The sequence below is a fragment of the Sinocyclocheilus anshuiensis genome, unplaced genomic scaffold, assembly GCF_001515605.1.
Source record: "Sinocyclocheilus anshuiensis isolate Anshui unplaced genomic scaffold, SAMN03320099.WGS_v1.1 scaffold117, whole genome shotgun sequence".
NCBI classification, from domain to species: domain Eukaryota; kingdom Metazoa; phylum Chordata; class Actinopteri; order Cypriniformes; family Cyprinidae; genus Sinocyclocheilus; species Sinocyclocheilus anshuiensis.
This window is the reverse complement of record NW_015536624.1, coordinates 3,650,010-3,661,017: the sequence shown is the minus strand read 5'-3', so window position 1 is coordinate 3,661,017 and position 11,008 is coordinate 3,650,010. Positions and strand designations below refer to the sequence as shown.

Here is an 11,008-nt window from a genome sequence, read left to right as displayed (position 1 = left end):
TCAGTGATGTATAATGTGGATGTTTTACATGTCTAAAGCATATAAATGTGAATAAACTAGTCTTCATCAGCTCACCTTTTTACATAAAGCATAATAAACAATGCAAAACCTTTCATTTGGCCCCTTTATTCAAGTGCTCGGTTCACGCATGCGCATATCAGCGGCTCATTGGTCTTCGGTGTGTGTCGGAACTGTTTCATGAGTTCAGCGTGTGTTGGATGAACTGGAGCGCTGAATGAGTTCATTCATCATAGGATCAGATACGGCGCTATTTTGGCTCATTTCGAGTTGCGGTGACTGTCAGGCATCTGAAAAGGAGTTTTGATTGAGTAACTTGTAGATCTGTGCTGCTCGAGCTGCAAACGGTTTCAGATGGTTCAGTTTGATTTGGTGAACTGGTTCAACTAGTTCACCAAAAAGAACAGACTGTTTGTCTGAGGCTCTGGATTACAGGTAATAATGTTTAGTTTCTTGCACAGACTGATTGTTTTGGTTCATAAGACCTCAAAATATCGTCAGCCACGGTTATTCATTTGATTCATCCTGATATGCTTTTTTTTATTCTCAAAGATGGGTAGTCGCTGAATTGCATTTTATGAATCACCATGGTTTCAGCTAAAAAATCTTTACTGTTCTACTCAAGAAAAAGTCATCTACATCTTGGATGGCCTGAGAATGAGTAAAACAACAGCAAATTTTCCTTTCTGGGTGAACTATCCCTTTAATATGTAGATAATGTGAAGTCTCTTGCTTTTTTTCCTTTGTTTTACCATAAGTCACTGTTTATGAAGTGTCTGCTAAATGCATAAATTATCAAATGGAGAAGTTGGTTTTAACTGGCTGTACTTTCAGATCCAGACATTTTGGGCATTTTAAAAAGTGCCGCTTCAGGCATCTGGATGCTGTACGGTCTCTGTAAAGTACATCAGCTCTCCTGCTGTTTAAATATTTTGCTAAAAAAACAGAAGACCAAACTACTTTTTACAGTGTTTGCACATGATTTGTTACATTTATTTTGTTAATCAGGTGCTGAAACAGTGCAGGCAGTGTTTGCAAATGTGAATTCGCCCAGAGAGTTGCGTCCCAAGTATCTGTTCCTCCAGTCAGTATAATCTCTATTAAACGTCATGGATCATTGGCTGTAAAGCACAGGAGGCATAAATCTGCACCGTATACTGAGATGGCACTTGTGTTTTCATGTTTCACTTGCGTCTCTTTGTGCACATTTCTTCATCTCATGAAAGAGTCAATCTAAAATACTCCCCATCAAATGTCCTTTCTCATTCGGTCCTCGTTGCGTGTGTTATTTGGCCCCAGGTTTTCTCAGGAGTCTGTGGCCCCTGGCTCTCTCTCGTCCTCATCCGGCTCCTGTTCGTCAGACAGGAGCTGCACACGCTGCTCGTCCATTCGCTTGGCCTGAACTCTCTGGATTAGGCTGAAGAAATCCTCATCTGGGACGGTTGGCGCCCGTGGACCCCCTTCAGGAGGAGAGCAGCGCTGGTCATCTATCCTGGACGACTAAACAAATGCAAAGAGAAACAGTTCACTAGGCTGTGGAAGACAGCTGTTTTTATTTGACACAAACACACATGCGTTACTTCTCCAGCAGTGCTGGGAATAACTAACCAGCAGCAGTGATGCCACTAACTTAACTTGATTCACAACTTAACACGTTCTCCAGAAGGTTTGTGCTGGCAAGCTGTTTTGAACCACTGAAACAAACTCTAAATGAACTTTGTTTTGGCTAGATTAAGTCAAAATGACTTAATTCATTCCCATTCGTTCTTTGATTTTACTTGAAGTACATGAAGTTATTTATGTACTATTACAGGCCTATTAGTGTTATTCATGTACTATTATAATATTTTTAAAAATATTTGGAATTAGCTTTTATTTTTCTACTTTCAGTTTTCATTTTAATTTCAATTTGACTCATTTTGTTATGTCCTTTTGTTTTCATAATTGAGCATTACTTATATTGTATTATAGTTTTTATGTCATATTTTGAATTAGATTTATTTTCTGATTTTATTTTCATTTTAGTTTTTGCCATTTTCCTTTTCTTTTTTTTTTCAAAGAAATGCTCCCTTGGCAAGTGAAATTAAATAAGTTGAAGTTGAAGTTGAAGTACCAAATTAATTTTAAATTGAAATCTAAAATGGAAATACAAATAAAGCAAAATAGAAACATTTAAAAATGACAAAAGCACAAAACAAAATTACAAAAACTTAAATTAAAATTAGAATTGTTGCCTAGGCAACTGACTGAAATAAATGTGTTGAAGTTGAAGTGCTAAAATTACTAAAACTGAAATAAAAATAAAGATAAATAGAAATGTTTGGGGGGAAATAATAAAGATGACAAAAGCACATGAGATTACAAAAATTAAAATTAAAACTGAAAATAAAAAATAAGCTATTCAAAATATGCTATAATAGTCTATAAATAATTCTAAAATATGAAAAATGACAAAAGACCATAATAAATTTTTTTTAAACGTAAACTCAAATTAGAAATGTAACTGAAATAAAATTTGTTTGAGTTGTAGTTTTGTTTTGCATTTTTGTCATTTTTTCTTTCAAACTGTGTAATTTTTAATAGTTCTATTTTGCTTTGTTTCAGTTTTAGTAATTGTAGTTCTTCAACTTAAGTTATTTTATTTCAGTTAGTTCAGTCAATTCAGCCAGAGCCGATCCTCCCTATACGCAAAATACGCAAGCTGCGTAGGGCCCCCGAAACACCAGGGGGCCCCTTGCTCTCAAGGATGATTTCATTTTAGTTTCGTTTTTGAATTTAGCCAGCGGTTATGAAAACATGAATGATCATTTATTTTAATGCGGTGCGCTGTCGCCCTTTCTACGTAAAAAATCACTCAAATCATGTAATGTGAACGTTGTAAAGTCTTGCTCGAGACTAAAAAAACGAGTTGAAAGCGTACCGAGCTGCGGAAGAGACACTGTTTCTCAAGCGCTTTCCGCTAGCGCGATTCGAGACGGTGTGAAACACGGACAAATGCGTTTCATTCATTTGTTCATAACCACTCATACCCAACTCCACTTCCCCCTCGCCAACACAGTTATGCGTAGGGCCCCCAGAAGTCTAGGATCGGAACTGAATTCAGCTAACTTCAAATTTTCATTTCAAATATTTTATGTATCACCCTGTAGCCCAAGACTGGTCGCCCACTGAAGCTAAGCAGGGTTGAGCCTGGTCAGTACCTGGATGGGAGACCTCCTGGAAAACTATGTTGCTGCTGGAAAAGGTGCTATTGAGGCCAGCAGGGGGTGCTCACCCTGTGGTCTATGTGGGTTCTAGAGCCCCAGTATAGTGACAGGGACACGATACTGTCAACAAGCACTGTCCTTCGGATGAGACGTTAAACCGAGGTCCTGACTCTCTGTGGTAATTAAAAATCCCAGGATGTCTTTCAAAAAGAGTAGAGGTGTGACCTCGGCATCCTGGCCAAATTTAGCCCCATTGGCTTCTGACCATCATGGCCTCCTAGTCCTAACAATCCCCATTTATACTGATTGGCTTCATCACTCTGTCTCCTCTCCCCCAGTAAGCTGGTGTGTGGTGGGCGTTCTGGCACACTATGGCTGCCGTCGCATCATCCAGGTGGATGCTGCACACTGGTGGTAGATGAGGAGATGATCCATGTATGTAATATTTATATTTTATTTTAGCTTCAATTCAACATTTAAAAAAATTGTTTTAGTTCATAGCCTTGACATTGGGAACGCCGAACGCACTCATAATATAGAAGGATGTTTCTGGGTAGCTCACTGGAGTTTAGAACAGAACTAAAGTCACTGTGAGTTAAAACACCCCAGACACATTTAGTCTCAATCTAGTCTTTCACTGATTACTGAAGGCTCTACGCCTCACCTGGCATTTGATGAGCATGTTGAAGAAGTCGTCGCTGGGCTCCTGCGGGTCGCTCTCTCCACACAGGTGGCCCAGGTTATTGTGGGTGATTCTGAGTCCGGGCAGGTTACTGACGCTCACCCTCTGATCGTCCAGACGGCGGCTCTGAGAGCTGGCGATCAAATCAAAGAGCTCTTCCGTTTGGGGAGACGTCAGCAGACTGGCATCTGAGAAACAGCACAAACAACTCATGCTTTATGATTTTAATCTGTGATCATTTCACAATGATGATGAGCTTCGTCAGATCTTTGGACAAAGGTGGTCCTGACTAAACTGTTTTTCAAGCAAATTAGAAAATGCAAATGCATTTGATGGGGGAAAAAAGGTATAATTTTAGTACATAAGTTGATTTCAGGGAAAAATAAATCAAATTATGAATTTAAAATTACAAAATTACTAAAACTTTTAATTAAAATTAAAGGGGAAATTGCAAAGATAAAAATTAATTCAAAATATTTAAAAAAAACAGTGACACTTTACAATAAGGTCCCATTAGTTTATGTTAGTTAATGCATTGACAACAAACAACGAACAGTGTATTTGTTACTGCATTTATTTTTCTTTGTAAACGCTACTTAATAAAAAAAATACAGCTGTTCATTGTGAGCTCATGTTAGCTCAGGTCCATTACATACTATGAACAGATACAACTTTTGTTTTTTAAAATGTATTAATGAATGCTGAAAATAATTAATAGTTGTGTGATCTCTTCCTTTAAGGAACAGTGAGATCTCTTGAGCGTCAGAGAGACGGTGTGACTGACCGATCATGTCATTGAGTGTGTTTGGATCCGCTCCTCCGGCATTCTCTCCATTGGGCGGCTCGTCCAGCTGACAGCGCTGGTCATCCATACGGCTGCTCTGAAACTTACTCAACAGGTCAAAGAAGCAGTCCTCATCTGACGCGTCACGAGCCAGTTTCTGCAGAAAACACACATCAGAACATCAGCTCATCGCTCACCATTACACAATCAGCTGTAATCAGAGCAGTTACATTCACAGTATGACATCAGTGTGCACGTTCAAAAGATAATTATGCCACATTCATCCATCACTCTTAGCCATTAGACTCTGAATGGATAGAGCCTAAATCACATTGCACTACAGTCTAAATGTAGCATATGGGTGAAAGTTATGTTTATGATAAAGAAAAACAAAAACATCATGGAGTACAAGTGGAACAAATAATATACAGTATGTAAATCAAAAGATCTAAAAAATAAATAAATAAAAGAGCATAAAGAAAAGCTTTTAGGTTTCTTTTTTCTTGCATTGTGATATTATTTACGTTATAAGTCTAAAAAAGTTTAAAAGTCTCTTTAATGTCTCTATTTAATGCATCCAGATGTTCTACTTTTGATGTTTATTTAGTTTTTGTAATTAATCTTTTATTGCATACTATAAAATTACTGTAATACAATTTTTCTAAATTACCATAAATTTAAAGATACTATCATGCATAATAAATATACTGTAGCCACAATCTAAATACTTTACTATTATTTAAACAATATATCATATTTTTTTCACATTATAGTAATGAAAATGGGGGAATGTCACCATGCAAAAAATGTTTTTTAAAATTTATGTTCTTCATTTTTTCTTTTGTAATTAGATATTTGGTATACTGTAAAATTACAGTAATTTTCTAAATTACCATAAATTTAAAGATATGGTGATATATGATAAAAAAAGCTATAACATAAATACTATTATTTAAACAATATATAAGCTTCTTTTTTCACCTTAAAGTAATGAGAAATGGACCCAATTCTATTAATTCTATTGATAGGTTTGGGTCCTATAAATAGAGTTCATATTTTTCGTTTCATGTTTTTCATTTTCTGTTTAAGTAATTTATTTATTTATATATATATATATATATATAAATTCCTAACATGTTTTGTGACATTCACCAGATCATATTAGGGAAAATGCAGTATTATATGAGCGTATGAACCTCGGGTTCTTGGTCATGTGTTGGTGTATCTGTCCTGACTTTAGTGAATGCTCATGTGAGCGCTTATCTACATCTCAACAGCTCTGTCTGTCTGTGTGTGTGTCTGTCTGTCTGTGTGTGTGTGTGTGTGTGTGTGTGTGTGTGTGTGTGTGTCACGATGACCTTTCAGTGGTCAGATACACAAACACTAAAACACTCTCCATAGCAGGGTACAGAAACCAAGACTAAGAAACAAAAACTAAAGATCTTAAAAGATGCATAACTAAAAATCAAAATGCCTTTTAACACATCTCAGTCATCCTGATTCAAAGTCACCTTAAAGCCAGTGGCACATAAGCTGCTGTTTGATTCAGTGATCTGGAATCAGTCAATAGAGTGAAATGAGCATGCGGAGCGACCCAACCCTATCCAACAACACTTCCACAAACCAGGCACATTTGACGGCACATTCCACCATAACAACCGCTGTCCTGTATCAGCATGCATACTAATTACATTCAACCACTGTTAGACAATTACCTATCATGACAAAACTTAATCATCACATCCCAACTCATCGAGCGACACAAGACCAAATCACATTCAGGCTCAAGTGTCCTGACAGCACAATCTTACAATGCAACGCAATATAAAGCCAGCAGATCACTATCATAGTGAGACTAAATATGAATACTTATGAAGTGATTCATTAATCCACAGCCCGATCATCCAATCACAGATGCGTCTCGCTCTATTCCATCAGTGTGCATCCTATCTTTCTCTCTCTGTCCATCTTTGTGTCTGACTGTGGGAAAACAACTCATTAATTTGGCTCTGATTATGGGTCGGTTGGGGGAGGGAGGACGGATTTTAGGGTCAATAATGAACAGAGACTGTTAAACAAACTATTTAAACACACCCTCAAAGAACGCAGACTGTTAATACACACGAACACATACAAATATGTGCAAATACAAAGTCATGCACAGCAAAACCTCACATTCTTCAGCCTGTATGTCTGTCATCCGTCAGCGTCCGGTCTCTGCTACACCTTCCCTTGACTGCTCGTCTGTCTCTGTTCAGCTCTCACTGCTGCTCATGCATTTACTTCAATAATTCAGTTACACGGAGGGTGAGATACGGAGAGAGAGAGCGAGTGAATGGACCATGAAAGGTCTTTGTCCAAATAACATCATCACGGTTTCCATAGAAACCCCTGACCCTGGTGTTATGGCCTTTGGTCACACGCATAAACCCTAAAACAACCACCGACACTGTGCGTGTCGAAGGTCGAGTACTGGGGTCTTTATTTGTATTACCATGTCAACAATGAACCTACAATTAGCTAAAAATGATCCTAAAATAATGACAATCATGAGTGAAGCCTCTATGCAAAATTACTGCTTTTGTATTGTAAAGGGTTTGAGTAAGCTGCAATTAGGATCAAATAAAAGAATCAAGCAGCTAAAACAGTATCAAAATAGTAGTCTAAATCTATTTATAATCTGAAACAATATACCAACATTTTTATTTTACTACCAAAATTTTTATTTTTCTTTGCTACTATAATGTAGAAATACTTTTTGCAATCCAATAACTTGGTAAAATAATGTCACAGTGTAATATAAGATGATAGTCGTGAACAGGCGTCAGCAGCAGGAAATGATGCACACTGAGACATATTTTCATATATTCCCCATCCTCTGGGAAAGTCACATGCACACAGATGCATTAGCAGCCACGCAGCTGGTGTGTATTGATTAACAGAGGAACACAGAGAGCCACGGCTATCAAGTGAAACCTTTAGTGAAGCACTTTAAAACAGATTGAATTAAAGCCCTGCAGACAGACACATCTGCACACTTACACTCTATGACTGTCAGCAAAAAAACTATTCATCTCATTAAAACACTGCTGCACTTGGCTGCAATATAACAAAGAGTGAAAAATTTAAGGGGGTCTGAATACTTTCCGTACCCACTGTATATATATATATATACGTATATACACATACACAGCTTAGGTTTTGAAATTATATACATTCATAAATGTGTGTGTGTGTGTGTGTGTGTGTCTGATCATTATGAGTATTTAGTATATAGTATGTGACCTTGTGGAGACTTTTTTGGTCCCCATGAGGAAACAAGCTTATATAGACAGAAAAAAGACAGACAGGCAGACAGACAAGACAGACAGATAGATACTCACTGGAGGTGTGACATGAACAGTGATGTCATCAGTGTCCACAGGTGAGTCGAGCCAATGTCTCTCATCTGATGACTGACTGTCTGCGTAACTTTTGCTTCTGCTAGACTGATACAGCTGGTTCCTTGACCTCCTCGAAATACCATCAACATCCGGAGCATCTCCATTCTGCAGCACAACAGCAGCATACATCAGCATCACATACAGCATCACATCAACATCACATCGAGCATCACATCAGCCTCACATCAGCATCACAACACAGCATCAAATCAGCATCACATCAACATCACATCCAGCATCACATCAGCCTCACATCAACACATTACATCAGCATCACATCAACATCCCATCAAGCATCACATCAACGTCACATCAGCCTCACATCAGCATAACATCCAGCATCACATCAACGTCACATCAGCCTCACTGTCACATCAACAACACAGCATCACATCAGCATCACATGAGCCTCACATCAGCATCACATAAACATCACATCAGCCTCACAAGACACAGCAGCATCACATTATCACATCAGCATCACATAAACATCACATCAAAATCCCATTATTACATCAGCATCATGTAAACATCCCATCAGCATCATATCAACATCACAACAACACTGCATCACATCCAGCATCACATCAACATCCCATCAGGCATCGCATCAACATCACATTAGCATCACATCAATATCACATCAGCCTCACTGTCACATCAACATCACAACAACACAGCATCACATCAGCCTCACAACAACACACAGCCGCATCACATTATCACATCAGCATCACATAAACATCCCATCAGCATCACATCAGCCTCACATCAAAATTACATTAACATCACATCCAGCCTCACATCAACATCACATCAGCATCACAGCAGCATCACATTATCACATCAGCCTCACATCCAGCATCACAGCAGCATCACAGCAGCTTCATAGAGCATCACATGAGCATCACAGCAGCATCACAGCAGCATTAAAGCAACACGTGTCTGTGTTTCTGCACGACCGTGATTCTACCGAGAAGGACATGTTCCTGGATGAGAGTCCATCATTTGATGTTGACTTTTGGGTTAGGGTTTGTTTAACAGGCATTTTGTTCAATAGCTAAAGAAGATTTTGATTCAGGTTCATGTCCTGCATGGTAAAATCCTGGTCACTCAGATGTTGAGCATGTGACCTTTTCAGAGCTGTATTTCCACAGGTCCACACTCTCCATGCTGGCTTTCTTGATGAACTTGGGTCTGGCTCCTGTTGGAGAAAAGAAGCAAATATTGATGATAATTCATGTAATATCCATTTACAGACTGCAGACATAGTTTTGGACAGCCATACACTACAGCATTACTTTAGCACTGAAATAAGCTGTCAATCATGATTAAGAAAGCTGTCTCATACATTTGTATATATGGCGTGTTACTCCACTGACAGCTTTTTTTATATATTTTAAAATAATAATTTTAAAATCGATGTAAAAAATGAACAGACTTCCATTGTGAAAAGACCATATAGTGTGTAAACTAGCCCCACCACAGTGTTATTTATGTGTTGAGATAATATTATAGGTTTTAATAATATATTGAATTTTTATTTTTATATTTTTTGGTTTCATTTTAATTTTAGTTTACATTTTAATAGTGTTGCTGTGTGTTTTGTCATTTAAGATATATATTTTTTTATATTTAAAATACAGTATATCTATACCAGTGATGGGCAAACTTGGCCCTTCCAGGCCACTTTCCTGCAGATCTTTCATTTGATCCAACCCTGATAAAACTCACCTGCCTGTAGCTTTCTAGTAGTCTTAAAGACAATGATTAGCTGGTTCAGGTGTATTTGATTAGAGTTGGAGCTAAACTCTGAAGTAAAGTGACCTGGAAGGGCCAAGTTTTCCCACCCCTGATCTATACTAATTGCATTATTTTTATTTCAGATTCAAATTTCAGTACTTTGAATTTAACTAAACAAAAATTTAAAATGTTGAAATTGATAAATTTTTTCTATTACATGCATGTATATAATGACCCTGGTGACCCGGGTGAAGTGTTTAATGTGGTGTCTGCATATACACATACTGTATAGATATGATTAGTCTGAGACTGTGTTACCCTGCACTTTAAACTCAGATTCAGACGGAGAGAGATCCGCCTCCTTCACCCCTAGGGCCTCCATCAGCTCCTCCACATTCATCCTGGCCATCAGCTCTCCGTTCCTGTCTCCGATCTGAGGAAAGCAAACTACACAGTTACACGCACACCAAGCAGGACTGTCACTGCAGGACAGAGAATCAGTGTGGCCTCACCTCTCTGGAGATTTCCAGGTGTTTCCGGGTGTGATGCAGAGCCTGACGGTGCTTTCCCAATGACACGTAAGCGTTACTCAGACTCCAGCAGGCCCGGCCCTCCCCGACCCTACCAGACACACAGAACACGTTACTGCTCAGAGTTGTGCTGATGTGAGAGCGAGTCTGTGTGTGTGTGTGCATGTGTGTGTTCACGGCTCACACCTGTCGTTAAGCTCCTGAGCGATGAGCAGGTGTTTGAGGTGATAATCTATGGCACGTTCATACTCCTGCAGCAGAGTGTATGTGTTTCCCAGACTGTAACATGCCTGAGCTTCCATCACCTGATCCTTCAGCTGCCGAGAGAGCTGCAGAGTTTTCCTGAACAACAGAGCAAAACGACTGTGACAGAACTCACAGAGACTGCATTTATTTGATCAGAAATACAGTAAAAATTGTCAAATATTATTAGATATTAAAATATATGTAAATATATGTTAAAATGTAATTTATTCTTGTGATCAAAGCTGAATTTTCAGCATCACTACTCCAGTCTTCCGTGTCACTTGATCCTTCAAAAATCATTCTAATATGCTGATTTGCTGCTTAAGAAACATTTCTTATTATTATCAATGTTGAAA

At 38.3% G+C, this 11,008-nt stretch overlaps 1 protein-coding gene across 1 annotated transcript in view; it reads right to left on the bottom strand.

Moving 5' to 3' along the window:
- Positions 1–672: 672 nt before the first annotated feature.
- The window catches only part of LOC107704761 (G-protein-signaling modulator 1-like), a 32,041-nt gene continuing 21,705 nt past the window's right edge, over positions 673–11,008 (bottom strand). The window contains exons 11-14 of the mRNA XM_016507766.1: positions 8,074–8,238; positions 4,691–4,847; positions 3,889–4,094; positions 673–1,518 (exon numbers count right to left, since the gene is read on the bottom strand). Coding sequence (XP_016363252.1) covers positions 1,324–1,518; positions 3,889–4,094; positions 4,691–4,847; positions 8,074–8,238 — 723 coding nt within the window. The 3' untranslated portion in view covers positions 673–1,323. The remainder of the gene's footprint in view (positions 1,519–3,888; positions 4,095–4,690; positions 4,848–8,073; positions 8,239–11,008) is intronic.